At 40.4% G+C, this 14,837-nt stretch overlaps 1 protein-coding gene across 1 annotated transcript in view; it reads right to left on the bottom strand.

Moving 5' to 3' along the window:
- Positions 1-2,377: 2,377 nt before the first annotated feature.
- The window catches only part of atp6v1ab (ATPase H+ transporting V1 subunit Ab), a 31,573-nt gene continuing 19,113 nt past the window's right edge, over positions 2,378-14,837 (bottom strand). The window contains exons 11-15 of the mRNA XM_041198631.1: positions 13,857-13,920; positions 11,673-11,876; positions 10,218-10,312; positions 8,570-8,741; positions 2,378-5,952 (exon numbers count right to left, since the gene is read on the bottom strand). Coding sequence (XP_041054565.1) covers positions 5,860-5,952; positions 8,570-8,741; positions 10,218-10,312; positions 11,673-11,876; positions 13,857-13,920 — 628 coding nt within the window. The 3' untranslated portion in view covers positions 2,378-5,859. The remainder of the gene's footprint in view (positions 5,953-8,569; positions 8,742-10,217; positions 10,313-11,672; positions 11,877-13,856; positions 13,921-14,837) is intronic.

Genomic DNA, 14,837 nt, shown 5'->3' with positions numbered 1-14,837 from the left:
AGCAGATTCCCTCCCTCAAGGACTTTACTGAACCAGTTGGGTTTTTACAACAATCTAGTTGTTACAAGGTCACTAATACTAGCTTTTTATTGCAGATTTATTTAAACTGAATTTAAAGTTTCCCAGCTGCCTTGCTGGGATTTGAACTCGTCAATGGATCATTAGACAAGGCCCCTGGATTACTAGTCCCATAATGTAACACTGCTACTTTAACCAAAGAACCACCAAATTAGACAGTGAATAATATTTTCCTGGTTTACCAGCAATAGAACAATTCTTAGATAACAGAAGATTGGCACCAGAATGAGGCCCTATATATTGCTCTGGATAGGGAGATACCATGTGTTTGTATGGGGGCTGGGGCATGACAAGAGTTCCAAATACCATTCACACACCTGCCTACTATGAGATGCTTTGCTTTCATACCTTTCCATATTAAATGTCTTTGCAAAATCCATATAGTTTCACCTTACAATTATTGAATTTGAGATCTCATACACCATTGGCAAATATCAGTTCTCTTCTTGAGTTGGAGTAGTCCTGACAGGTTTCTACCTAGAAGTCAATGTTTAGCACTAGGTTGAGTGCTCCAAGACTTAGTAAATCACCTTGTGAATTGTAAAGACTAAGTGCCAGTGATTTCGTCAGAAGAAATTGATCTCTATTTTATAGCTGAAGGGTGATTAATAAAGAATATGTGAATAAATACTATTAACCTGACCTTTTTTGAATCCTGTTCACCAAATCATTTTGTAAGAATGAAGAAGAAACTGCATGTGCTTATACTGGAAGACTCCATAAGGAAGGAAGCTCATTATTTTACATGGGAGAAGCCACACATCTTTACCATGACTTGTGATGGGCCAGTGAGAAAACTGACAGAATAATCCTAAATGTTGGAATCCTGTGAAATTTTCATTTTCAAGCTGACCTTCAAGGCATTTATTAAGAAATTGGTAGCTGCCACTCAAAACACACAAGACATTAAGTGGTTTAATAGCTGTAGATATCCTCTCGATTCTAACACTCCATTTCAACGTCTTGACAGACTTACTGCAAATGCATGCAAGGACTTCTCATGCTTACCCTTCACCTGAATGTGAATATTCATACACCACGTGCTCACGATTGATGCTGTCTAAATGATAGGGCATTCGAAGGCTGGGTCCCTGAGATTAGGGTCCCTAGACTGAAGACAGGCATTTATCCAGCTTTCATGGAGGAGCAGGACACTCTCTCCTCCACTTCCAGGTCTTGCTGAGACTCTGCTTCACCCAGTGAGAACTGTTCTGACTTGCAAACAAGTGCGTGTGTCTGTGTTGGTTTCTGGGACACCCAAAACACCACAATGGAGTTGAAGGCGTTACAAAGCTAAAGTACCTGGCTGCTCCTCGGATATATTCTCCTCCTTCAAACCACCCTTGCAGATGAGAACACAAAAAAATTCTTAAGCTGTGTAAAGTCATCTGAGGAAATAATGGCTCAGTTAATCCCTTTTTACACATTTCAATATTTGACATGAAGCTGACACTACCTGTGTTTCTCTCCTTCTCTGCCTTCACCAATCTGCTCTTGGCATTACGCCTATTTCCCCATCTCTCATCTCCTGTGGATTATCCAACAAACGGCAAAGCTTCATTTGCATTCAAATTTTGGAATTTGTCTGTTCTTTCTCCAGTTGCATTTTGTTGTACATAACCGTATACATTGCAAGAGATGAATGATGAAGGAATTGAATGTACCAATTACACTCCTCTTCAGGCAGGTGATTATAATGCACTTGTGGGATTTCTTGCTCCCACTCCCTAGACTTCCATCCTCTGTAGACCGGCTTCAGTCAGTAGAGTGTCAATGCATTAGAAAACCCTTACGACTACTGACCTCTCTCTTACTGCCCAATGCTGTTCCTTCCTCTTTGTAACCTTTCACATGCTGTGCTGTGTTTACCAGAATAGACAAAATGCTTGTGGCCCTTTAATTAAATTGAAGGCATTTAAAACACAGGAACTCAACTTACCTCTATCCCAGCAATTGCCAGTTTTACTGCTGTAAACCAGCCCCACATACATAATTGAGAGGCACTGCAGAAAACCTCAGTTACATGCAAAGGCAGAAAGTTCCACCCTGCTATGAACCAACTAATTGGAACAAGCCCCAGCCCTTAGGATCAATTCCTTAAAGGAATTGTGATCAATCTATAGATCTTTGAATAGCCTTTACCTTGAAAGATCAGATTCCCAAATTACTGGAATCAGACACCTTCAACAACAGTTTAAAAATTAACTTAACCTTTGAGATGATTCAGATGTATGATAAATAGTAGAGACGCTAGGGTCAGTTTCTCAGGCGCTTGAAATGTAACTATGGGGCACCATTGTAACTTTATTAGGTTTTATTTTTTGCAATTTTACACAATGACCAAACAAATATGAAAATGTAACCATCCCGTGCACAAAGATCATTTACTGAACAGTGAAGTTTACCATCAAAACTGGAAAAATACAACTTGAATTATTGCCTTACATTAATCACAATGTACAATTGCATCACTGCTTTAATTCCCAATATATTCCAATACCCTTTACAGCAAGATCATTATTAATTACACCCACATTTCATTGCTATTTGCTGCATTACAAGGCTTTTAACATGAATTTGATCAGAGGGAATGCCCATTTTCACACAACTGGAAGCAGAATTACATGTATTTACTGCTTATGAAAATGATGTCATTTGAAGAAACTGCCTATTATGTTCCAGATGTATAGAATGTCTTTCATTTGCTGCAGACCATCCCTGGAGATGCTCATCCTTTCTTGCTAAAGCGCTAACATTCTAGGCACTGGTAAGCAGAGACCCAGCGGATTTGCACTGCCTTGCCTCCTTTGATTTTTTTTTCTCCAAAATTCATTTGAAAGTATTCAAATAATCTTCAAAAAGGAGCCGTTGCATTGACATCCTTTAAAATTTATTTTGGGAAGGAATGCTGTTTGAAAGTACCAAATTCAAAATTATTTACAAAATGGACTTGAACATTTCCTTTGCTTTTCCTAGGACAACATGGATTATGAACACATAAGTGGTTTGAAGTTAAATCAATGAATTACTGCATCTTACTGATAAACCAATCAGAGCCAGACTCCTCCGCCAAGCTTAAACAAAATTAACGGATTATTTCCTAATTTCCACAGGTATTGAACAATTTAATATCTTAAAAAGTTGGTTCAAAGGGAACTCTCTTGCTTTGATCTACCTTGCAAGCTCAAAATGGTCATAACTGGACTGAATGCAAAGGAATCTAAGAAATCTCAAATATTGAAAATTCAAATAGATTTACACCAACCCAAATTTTTTTTTTGATACTTTATCCAACTGGCACAAGACTTAACGCATTGTAATGGCCTTCATATTCTTAGAAGACTCCATAATAAATAATTGCAAATTGTGATAGTGAACTTTCTAATAAGCTTCATGTTGGAAGACGAGATTTCAAAAAGGTTAAACTATATATTCTAACATGCAGTAAAATGTTAGCACTATATTTATTAAGCAACAGCGAATGTTTTCCCAAACTAAAACTAAGCTGCACTTCCCTTACTCCGGGGAGCTATGCTGCAGCTTGATGTTCATACATCGTGTATTTCCCACTCATTACTGGTTTACATTTACAAATATCACCCATCTCCAGTATATTCCCATCACCCCACAACTAAATTATGAGCAGCATAATGAAGAGTGACAAAAGTCAAACATAAGGCAGATGGAATGGGAAATAATTTATAAAGCCAAAGCGATTCATTATTAGGCAAGCGCAACAGTTGCATCCCTAAGAGAACCGAAAAATTTGTAATTACAATATTTGAACCGCACCTAATAAATAAGATTTTAACATTCTACACATCTCTGATAATGGCTATTCGGTGAACTCACCTTCCTTCCATTAGACAAACTAGCAGTGCAAACTAGGTAATCTAAACTCCTGCACCAGTATCTCCAAAATGAAATATCCTATTATAGGACTGGAGATCCTTAACAATACTAACTGACAGACTAGGTCACTGATACAACTAGCTTATCCCACAGTGCAATGTTTCAGGCACAAACCAGTCACACCCCACAAACCAGAACCGTCTTCGGGGGAAAAAGAAAATGTTATCCACACCTAGGAACATTCTGGGCTAAGGGTCAGGGCCGCATTCTTGGGAGGTAAAACTCAAATATCGAGGGCGAAAAGAAAAAAAACAAATTAATAGGAGCACCACCATTAAACCAGTGTTTGAACTGGTAACACTGGCAGGTACAATGTACCATGTAAAGCTTCTGATTGTTTCAAAATCCCTCCCTTGAGCCTATCATTCTAGTTTATAAAACATACATGAACACTTTCCTGATTTACATCACTCTAGCATCATTACACTCTTTCTTACCATGACAATTTTCCCTCAACTTCATTGATTCCGTTTGCTGGCCAACAGCATTAACCTGTACACAACCTTCCACCTCTTATTTTTTCAGCAGGAAAGCAATAAAATTGGATCTCACGCATACTTCTGATCAACTGACTCCATACGTTACCATCTGAACCTGGTGCAGTACTCAGTACAGTTGGCTTTCTGAGTCCCTCTCTACACACACAACTTGCCCTGGAATCAGTTTCATTATCCAATAAAGCAAGTTTATTACAAATTGTTGTGTACTGACCCTTTCAAATCACAGGTTGGCTTTCCCCTATGATGACAGCCTTTCCTTTACTCTGTGATGACAGTCAAGTATTTGGCTTGTCAGCTTTATAAGGATGAAGATGTTTGCTTTGTATTGCAAAGACTCCAAAAGATCCAGGTTAAGAAAATTTTCAGCTTAATTTAGAAAGCAGTTGGTAATAATTTCAAATACAAGTCAAAGTAGAGATTCTAAATGAGGCTTGTACTGAGAAAGCCAAATCAAGAGCTTGGTGCACAATTCCACTGCAGATCAAGGTTAAGGATGCAAAGCTTATATAACCTAAGCTCTAGAACCTAGCCTTTAGTTATTTTGTTTAATTTGTAGGACAAGAGGTCTCTGGCTCTGTTGCAAGGTTTGAAATTGGTGTTGCATGGACTGGTTCAGTTCCCTTCTACACTAATGAAAATCTAATGGAAGTTAACTAAATTCTGTCAAGCTAAATTTTGCATGCATGTCAACAATGTCCACCAGCATCAGTTACTGGTGATGCTGTTAGGATTGGAGCTGGTAATCCTGCTTGCTATTACTGCATTCCCCATGGTAGCTGTGCCCTGGCAAAGAGTCATGAGAGGTTTTTTTTTTTACACATCAAGAATCGTGTTGTGGTATTTCATGCCAAAATAGGATTACTTCTGAATGTTTTGGATTCAGTTGATGAGAATCCAAAGGTAAGGCTAGAACTTTATGATTGCAATAGTGTAGATACCTATTTTTAATATATATACAGACTCTTATGTATACATGGACACCTTACAATGCATATTTGCCATTGACTTACATTTAAAAAATAAAGTGAGGTGGTCACACTTGTTTCTGCAATGGTTTAAAAGTGAACTTGACTTGTTCGTTACAGGAAACAAAGGGTGTACAATACCAGTTATGGCAGAGACACAATACTGACATTTGTTTTCACTATTGGTAAGCAAATCCCACCCTTCCACAAGGACATTCAGAATAAACTAACCCTATCAAACTCCATCTGAGTTGTGAACCAATGACTCTACATTGAATACATCAAAACTGTTAAGATGTTAAATGTAGAAAAGGAATGCAAGGAAACAAAAAACAAGAAACAACACAGCTATAAATACTGGGCAAACCGGATTTTGTTTAAAGTATTCTCAGAAACAACTGGTTTTAGTCTTCTAGACTACGGAATGCAGTTTGCATGTCTTCAAAAAGTTGCATGTAGTCTGCTTTGATTTTTGCCTCTCCATCCTTCACTGGGTCCTGGAAAGAAAGAATACTCATATCAACCGGTGCCGTTCAGGCTGAAAGACATCTTTTCATTTTAAATGGCAAAGCACTGCAACAAGTGAGGTCGAGTTTAATATTATATTTACTGTACATTCAGCTGTGACCAGCTTTGGGACACTCCAAGATCATGAACGGAGCTAGGAAACTCCGAATTCTTTGTTTAAATAATTTTTAAGTATCATGAAAAGATTAATGTCTATAATGTTATTGGAAATTATTTTTAAATTGGACGTGTAGTAGGGTCTGTGTCTGTGTGGGGTTTAATTGGATTAAAGCCAGCTAGTCTGGATGCTTTGATATATAGTAGTTTGAGATGTTAGTTAGATAAATGTAAGGATAGATGATAAAGAGTACATTTGCATTTGTTGAATAAACCATTCAAAAGAATGGGTAAAATCTTGCACCTAGCTAGGAGACACCAAGCAATTTGTTTATATTACTAATAAAATGAGTGGAATGAAAGAATTATTGTTAGGAGAGGTAGAATTTAAAAAAAAAACCTAGTAATATAATGGAAAATTTACATTCAAAGGGAAAGCTAGGTATAAACTGAAAGGGGATTGAGAGAGAGAGTCAGAGGCATTTAACATCTAACCAGCCTGTAAGCCTATAACTGTCTGCAAAGGAACCATATTGCAAGGGAACCTCATTTTGAATTCGTAAGGTCAAATGTGCTTTGCCTGGTGTCTGTTTAAAGTCTATGGGTTGTTGTTGCCTCGGTGAAGATTTACTTCGGAGTGATTAATTTGGGGATTTGTTTAAAAGTTATTATGGCAGTATTTTGTGGACGTGTATATGTTTAATTTGCTGCCAAATTAATAAATGTTTAATTTAGTTTTATATAAAACCTCTTGAGGCTTGATAGTTTTATTTCTGAATTCAGAGCTGCATCTCAAACATACCAGTTGAAAATATAGGTTATGACAGTTGTTCAAGTTTCCCTCTGGGATTTAAACAACTCAGACTTTACCAACTGCTGTGTCATAACATAAGAGTTGGCAGGCATTAAATGAACAGCCCAAAATCCCTTGTTAACAGTACACTTCAGCTTTGCATTATGTGGCCATGTTCTGGTCCGATCTACTTCTCCTTTGATTATTGCAAGCCTGCCATACTTAGTTGCTCCTCAGAAACATTGCCACAGACAGCTTGTTAAACAGAACTGAAAACATGAAGTGCAGCTCTTTTTGTCTTTGCATTCAGACGCTATTGCTCAACATGAAATTTCACAACCTCGGCTTTACTTCCTGTACTTCAGACAACACATCAGCATACTGAATGGGCAGCCTGGTTCATGCAAAAGCAGCTGCAGCTCATATCAGTTAGAATCTCATGAGAAACCACAGTTTCTTTAGTGAAAACAGTAGACTCACACTAACTCCAACTAACAGCAAGTGTGTGGACCCAAGTTTTCCTATTTGACATTACCAAAGTCTTCCCCTTGAGTGAAATCATTGGAATGCACAACCAATCCACTTAGGACTAATTTATTGGCCACTGTTTGGCTGAGATTTATTCCACTTTAAATGTAATGAAATGTAGTCACCAAGAGGTCAACGTTAGTGGTGATTCTCTGACCCATGCTCCTTGTTGGGAATGCAGAACTGGCTCTATACCTGCACATGGGAGTTTGGGGGGAGGCGTTGATACTAAAATGGATTCTAATTTTTATGGTACCTTGAGGCGATACAAAGATTGAATTATAGATGGCTCCAGGGTCATTGAAAAACCACATCCACTGAAGAATCAAACTATTACTAAGAATCAAGTACCACTGTTGATTAAACATCTCCAGAGCACAAGGTTTGACTCCAGCCCAAACTGATGGAAGAAAAAGATCCCCTGCATCTCTAGGATGCAGCAACTTGCAAAAAAAAGTTAGGCCGTCTCAGACCAATTTTGAATGGGAACAGGCCCAAATGGAAACCTGTTTCACGAGGAGGCTGCTAGACAGCTGGTGTGGAAAACGTAAAAATGGCAGTGGTACATAAAGATACAATGAGTCATTGGGGCAGGGAGGGGGGGTGACAAGAGCAAGGAATGAGGCATAATGTTAGTCAAACTTTAGAGAGCGTTACTCCAAGCTTGGTCATGCTATGCATAACTTGTGTGCTTGCTGCTGATATGAAAGCCAACAATGGGAAAGTGTCTCATTTTCCTCATCATAAGAACAACATTCCCCAACTGGCCAAGAAATATCATCAGGCATCATAACTCCTTCGAGTCGGTTCCAAAGGTCGGAAATGGCCAAAACGCAAAATTAATTAATGCTTTCTCCTTGAATTTTTGAGGCAAAATAAAAAAGGCCTTAATGACAGGGCTAAATTTCTCAGCAGGAACCACTTGGCACAGGGAAGTGTTTTCACCGTCTGCTTTATGTTGGATTAGACCAACTAGCAACAGCCACGGTTCTTAATCAAAACAGAAAAACAGAATAGTTGCGACATAGTGAGATGACAGCACTTTTCCCTCTCCTCCATCTCCTTCCCACCATCCTGTACTCAAGCAGTTCAATGGTCAGCAGGCAATTAATTGGGACGGAAGCACCCAGGACATTTTGGTAGAAATCATGCTTATTCTAAACAGTTACCTTGAATTTCATGGAACTCAGTTTGTACAGAATCTCGCCCATGTTTTCACGGATAATCGACCACGTGATCTTGTTGTCACTTTGTGCAGTTGACTCAACAGCATGACGAGCCATATCGTAAAAGCCAATCATATTTGACAGCATACCGACAGTTTTGTAGAATGGGCAGAAGCTGAGGGTGGAGGGAGAAATCAGAACAGCTTCGTCAAGAATGCAGTGGGCAATACAATATTGACGGCTACTTCAAAATTAATGTTCTGTATTAGGCTTTGAAAATTCTGTCAAATGAAACTCAGCCAAATCCACAGGTGGCCCTGTGAACAGCAGGAACTCCCAACTTCTCTCCACCACAAGTTACCGCCTCTGATATTTTTCCAGCATATCTACCATTCTCATCTCAGACATTCAAGGACAAGGAAATCATGCACTTCTTTATTGTCCAAAAGCCAGGCTTCAACCTGCAACCTTTCATGCTCCTTCACCACTCGAAACCTTTACTCATACTCAACAATTCCCCGAACACAGCACTCAAAACCAGGTCACAAAATCCACAACCAAGTTCCTCAAACCCCTCTTATCCAAGCTCCTGTCCACCCAACCTTCATCCCTCAGGCCCTTGCTCACTGTTGTAAACCTGGCCCTTACTGCCTTTAAAAACTAATCATACCCCTAAAACTCATCCTCAACCATTCTCCTGGATACCAATCTGAAACAGAAAAGCGAGAACTGGGCAGAGTCTATGCACTCACTCCAAACTCTCTCTCTCTGTGCCCCTGGCAACTTCAGGTTCGATGAATTGCTAACCTTCCAGTCCTCTCAAGTCAGTGCCCAGAACATCTGCCTCTGCCAATAACGCAGACTAACCGGTGGCCTAAACATGCCAAACTACCAACATCCATTCTTCGTCAAGGCTTCTCAAAATGTAATACACCTCCACATACATCATTGTAAGGAGGACTCAGTGCTGTCATACTGTCAAATGACTTCTGGCATTTTTCAAGACCCTTGTGAAACTTCAGTTAGATAAATCACATGACTTTTCTGACTATACGTTAAACCACCCTCTAGGTGCCTTCATCAGCTCTATAGGAATCAAGAAACACAACGTGGGGGAAAATACTGCCACAAACCCACATCTCATCAACACCAATTCCTTAACATCAAGCTTACAGCACAGAAACAGGCCATTCACCCAACCAGTCTACGGTGATGTTTTTGCTCCACACAAACCTCCTCCCATCCTTCATCTCACCCTAGCAACATATTTTATTATTCCTTTCTTTCTCATGTGTTTATCTAGCTTCCCCTTAAATGTATCGACTATTCACCTCAACCACTCCCTGTGGTTGATAGCTCCACATTCTAACCACTCTCTGAGTAAAGGACTACATAGGATTATAGAGGTTATGCTAAGGAATTTCTTCTGAATTCTCTATTTGCCCTCTTGGTAATCATCTGACTGGTGGTCTCTGATTTTGCTTTTTCCTCCACAAGTGGAAGCCACAATGTTTCTACCCTATCAAAATCTTTCATCACTGTGCAGAAACTACTCTATGCTGCAAGTAATTAAATATGAAAAATACTTCAAAATCTACACGACAGAGTACATGTGGTTATTGGGAGAGGAAAAACATAGGAGAACATTCACCGGTCATAGGGAGTGTATCCATTCTGCTGCAGGAAATCATCCTTTATCAACTTTGCCACCTCCAAAGTTATTTTGTCCGTCTCCGCCAAGGATGCCTGTACAAAGAATCAGACACTTGAAATGAGCGACCAAACCCTGAGGAAAATTTGTCATCACCACTTTCAGTAGCAGTCCCAGATTTCATTTTCAAGTAAAACATATCTTGCAGAGTGAAGACAGGAAAATTACACCAAAAAACCCCTCAGAACCCATGTAAAATTAAGGCTACATTCGATGCTGCTGCAACTGCGGAGGATGCGTTTCCTGCCCATTTGCAGTGCCTGTATTTGTAATCTCACATGCAGCATTCAGACAGATGAAAAATTAGTATATAGTTTTTTTAATAGTGTTGGTCGAGAGCCAACTATTGGCCAAGATACCCGAGAACTCTTGAGCTTTTCCGAATCGCGCTTGGGATCGTGTACATCTGAGATCGCAGACAGGGCCTCGGTTTAACTCCCTCACTACAGCATCAAATTGTCAGCCTAGATTGTATGTTCAAGTCCTGGAGTGAGATAGAGGTGAGACGCTACCCAACAGGCCCTGTGGGACATATTAAATGTTGGACAAACTGACACTGTTATCTCAAGAAAGCTGCAAGCTTGAAAACTAACTTCAAGACCTTGAGGCAAACAGTGGGAGCTGCAAACAAAGAATGATAAGTCAATTTACTCAACCACAACTTGCATTTATATAGCGCCTTTAACGTGGAAAAACATCCCAAGGAGCTTCACAAAAGTGTTAAATAAAGTTTGACATTGAGCCACATCAGAAGGTAGTAGGACAGATGAATAAAAGTTTGGTAGGTTTTAAGGAGCATTTTAAAGTAGAAGAGAGAGCAAGATATTTAGGGAAGGAGTTCAAGAGCTTAGGACCTAGGTAGCTAATGCTGTGTGGACAAGTTTGTCCATCCACATCAACAGGAACCTGCGTTTAAGAAATAAAAACAAAAAACTGCAGATGCTGGAAATCCAAAACAAAAACAGAATTACCTGGCAAAACTCAGCAGGTCCGGCAGCATCGGCGGAGAAGAAAAGAGTTGACGTTTCGAGTCCTCATGACCCGGTGGAGAAGAAAAGAGTTGATGTTTCGAGTCCTCATGACCCGGCGAAGAAGAAAAGAGTTGACGTTTCGAGTCCTCATGACCCGGCGGAGAAGAAGAGTTGACGGTTCGAGTCCTTGAGGACTCGAAACGTCAACTCTTTTCTCCTCCGCCGATGCTGCCAGACCTGCTGAGTTTTTCCAGGTAATTCTGCGTTTAAGAAAGGTTGTTTAACATAAAATGAGATGGCTGTGCTTTTGGTGTCTGGATTTTGCCTGTTCCGGTGTGGTCAGCTACAAGTGGAATGGATTTGAGCAGCTGATGCTTCCCACCAGCAACAGACTCACAAAACCACGCTCGAGAAACATACTCACTTTTCCAACAAGTTGGACAATTTCGGCTAGGTCCTCCTCTTCCTGCAGGATCTCTTTAGCTTTGGTCCTCAGTGGCACAAATTCAGTGAAGTGCTTGTCATAGTATTCATCCAGAGCGCGGGTGTACTTACTGTAGCTGATCAGCCAGTTGACTGAAGGGAAGTGTTTGCGTTGTGCTAACTTCTTATCCAATCCCCAAAATACCTTGATGAGAGAGAAAAAAAACCCGTCAGATTCCAACATGTCTCGTTGCCTGTCTGGAAAAAAATTGCTGACACTTCTTCCCTCAAAGCTTCAAATTCTTATCTCTCATGTTCTCATTCTTGCTCATCTTCAACTTTCGCCAGCAATACAGTCACCTCCCTCCCCGAGCTCTTCATTCCTCTGGACTGTGGGTATGTGTGCGCGCAAGGGCAGAGAAAGGGTTGAAAAAAAGCGGTGTCCAAAAGGAGGAAGTAAGAGGTGGGAAGCCAAGAGAGAGGGAGGGAGGTGGGGTGCAGAGAGGGAGAGCAAAGTGGATGGGAGGAGGCAGCGTGCAGGAGAGAGGGTGAGAGTGTGAGAATGTGAGAAATTAGAGGGCGAATAAAAGTAGGTGTGAGAAAACAGTCAGTGCTTTTTTTCCTCTCCCTGTTGCTTCCCATCGCCATCTGGTGGCAAACATAAGACTGATGGTGAATATCTATCAACAGGGAAGAACGCTGTTGCTCACTGCTATGGCCAATCTCACTTCCAATTTCCCAGCTTCAGCACTTTATTTAAGTTTGAAGTCCACAACGGAACAATGGCATGAGAACAAGAGGCCAGGTAGTAGCCTGGAGATACTTCCTATATATAGAAGTGTTACTGAGAGAGGAGTCAAGGGAACAGGGCCTCACTGGTTTGTCAATGACAACATTGACAAATACACTAACTGGCTGAAGTGACTTTAAATGATTTACACCATGCATACACATGATAAAGGCTGATCCTGGTGTGAGCTGGCAGTTGCAGCTCTCAATTTTCTGCCTGGCCAATGGAGACATGTGATCGTTTTGAAAAGATTTCCGCCCTCATTCTTTGGGTTGTGCGCTGCTCCAGTAGCCCAATATATTTTGGCCATATTTGAATTTGAACCATATTTCAACTTCTCTTTCACAGATGTAAAAATGGACCAAAGTGGACTGGATAACCAAGGATTTTTCAAATATCGCTTCTACAAGTGGCTATGACTAGATTAACGCCCCCCCCCACCACCCGTTTGTTTAAAGTTGGTATGCTTGTTTGGCAGGCTATGGTTAATAGAGTGCTGCAAGGATCAGTGGTTGGGGCTGGAGCTATTTACAATCTATGTTAACTTAGATACATTACTCTCTGTCCCTTTGACGAAGTTCGCTGATGATACAAAGCTGGGTAGAAGCTTACAAGACTCTGAAGCGATTTGGCAGGATAGACACAGAGATTGTTTCCACTGGCTGGGGAGCCTAAAGCACAGGGGCAGTATCTCAGGGTAACGGGATGATCATTTAGGACTGAGATAAGGAGAAATTACTTCACTCAAAGGGTTGTGAATCTTTGGAATTCTCTACCCCAGAGGGTTGTGGATGCTCCATCGTTGAATATATTTAAAAATGGGATAAACAGATTTCTCAGGGAATCAAGGGATGTGGGGAGAGAGATGGAAAATGGAGGTGAAGCCCGAGATCAGTCATGATTGCTATGAATGGTGGAACAGGTTTGTTGGGCCGAATGGTCTACTCCTGCTCCTATTTGTGTTCCTAAACAATACCAGTCAAATTGCAGACACTGCACAACCCAGTGAATATGGAGCGCTCTCCAAGCACCGCTCTAGGGATAATGACAATTATATCTTTTTTGAGAGAGGATGGGCTTCAGAAGTCGCATTATTTTTACAGAACAAGACAGGCAAATGCACAATTGTCAGTGCTTGGATAATACACCTATTCCCTCACCACACTAACGGACGTAATACAAATATGAATGATTGCAAGAATTATTAAACTTCCAACTAGCTCCAATCCTTGGTAAAGTTGTGTACATTGGGTCACATTTAATTACAATGAGTGTGATTGAATACTTGGTTTAGCAGTTAAAAATATGTCAATCATACTCCAATTTGTTGACAGTTGCCAACAGGAAAGGTACAGCTGAAAAGCCTGGAGAAGCTTAAAATTTGTTTCAGTTTACCTGTACGATACCAAGAGTAGCTGACGTCACAGGATCGGAGAAATCACCACCAGGGGGAGAAACACTGTGATCAAAGACAAAATTGGTTAAGGGGGTTGAAGAAAGCTTCTATAACTTTTAGCAGTCAGCTGATCTAGATGCAGCTTCAATTAGGTATTGAAGGAATCACTTGCAATAAAAAAAAATCAAGGAGAAGACTGAGAATGCACTACAGCGAAAGGGCGAGAGAAGAGAAAGAGGGGGAGGGTGACAGAATGAGTAAATGAAACAGAAAAAAGCGAGAAAGAAAGATGTACACAAATCCACAATTATTTAGTGTTCTGAAATAATACAAAGAAACTGTTTTAGCATGAGATTGTGTTAAAACATTAGTTTTAGGGCCTTCTCAGATTTTGAGAACAGTTTGCAAACAGCAAGTTTTAGAAGATTTGGAGCAGTGTGATAAAATAAAATCTCTTGCTCTCTAATAATCACATATTTGAATGTGACACAAGCTATTGTATGGACAGAGTGTCTAATAGCTTCCCAGAGATTAGAAAGAGTGCCGCATGCAACAGTCCTCATTTCTCTCTAATGGGATTTTAAAGGGTCCTGTGGGAACTGTACACAGCTGCCTGATGGATGGCTCGCACCCTGCAGCACCAGAACGTGAGACATGCCTCAAGTGTGACTAACCACTAAATTGTTACCAAGCAGCATGTCAGACTCCTGGCTGCCTGTTCCACTCCTAGCTCGCTGAGGGAGAGTTTCTTATTGTCTTGTACATGTATTTAACAGCCATCAACCTCAATAGCAGATCCAGGCCTTGATTAAAGCAACTTAGATATGAAAAGCCCAATAACCCTGTTTCGTTTTGATGTTTTTCATGTAGATATGGAAGTGCAGATTTCTAGGATACAGGATTATACATGACATGAAGTTTTCAATGGAGGGGTGGGTACAGCAGGCCATAAGACTAATATTCTGCGATTTAAGCTTTTA

Source organism: Carcharodon carcharias, chromosome 11, assembly GCF_017639515.1.
Source record: "Carcharodon carcharias isolate sCarCar2 chromosome 11, sCarCar2.pri, whole genome shotgun sequence".
NCBI lineage: Eukaryota > Metazoa > Chordata > Chondrichthyes > Lamniformes > Lamnidae > Carcharodon > Carcharodon carcharias.
This window is presented reverse-complemented; position numbering and strand designations above follow the sequence as displayed.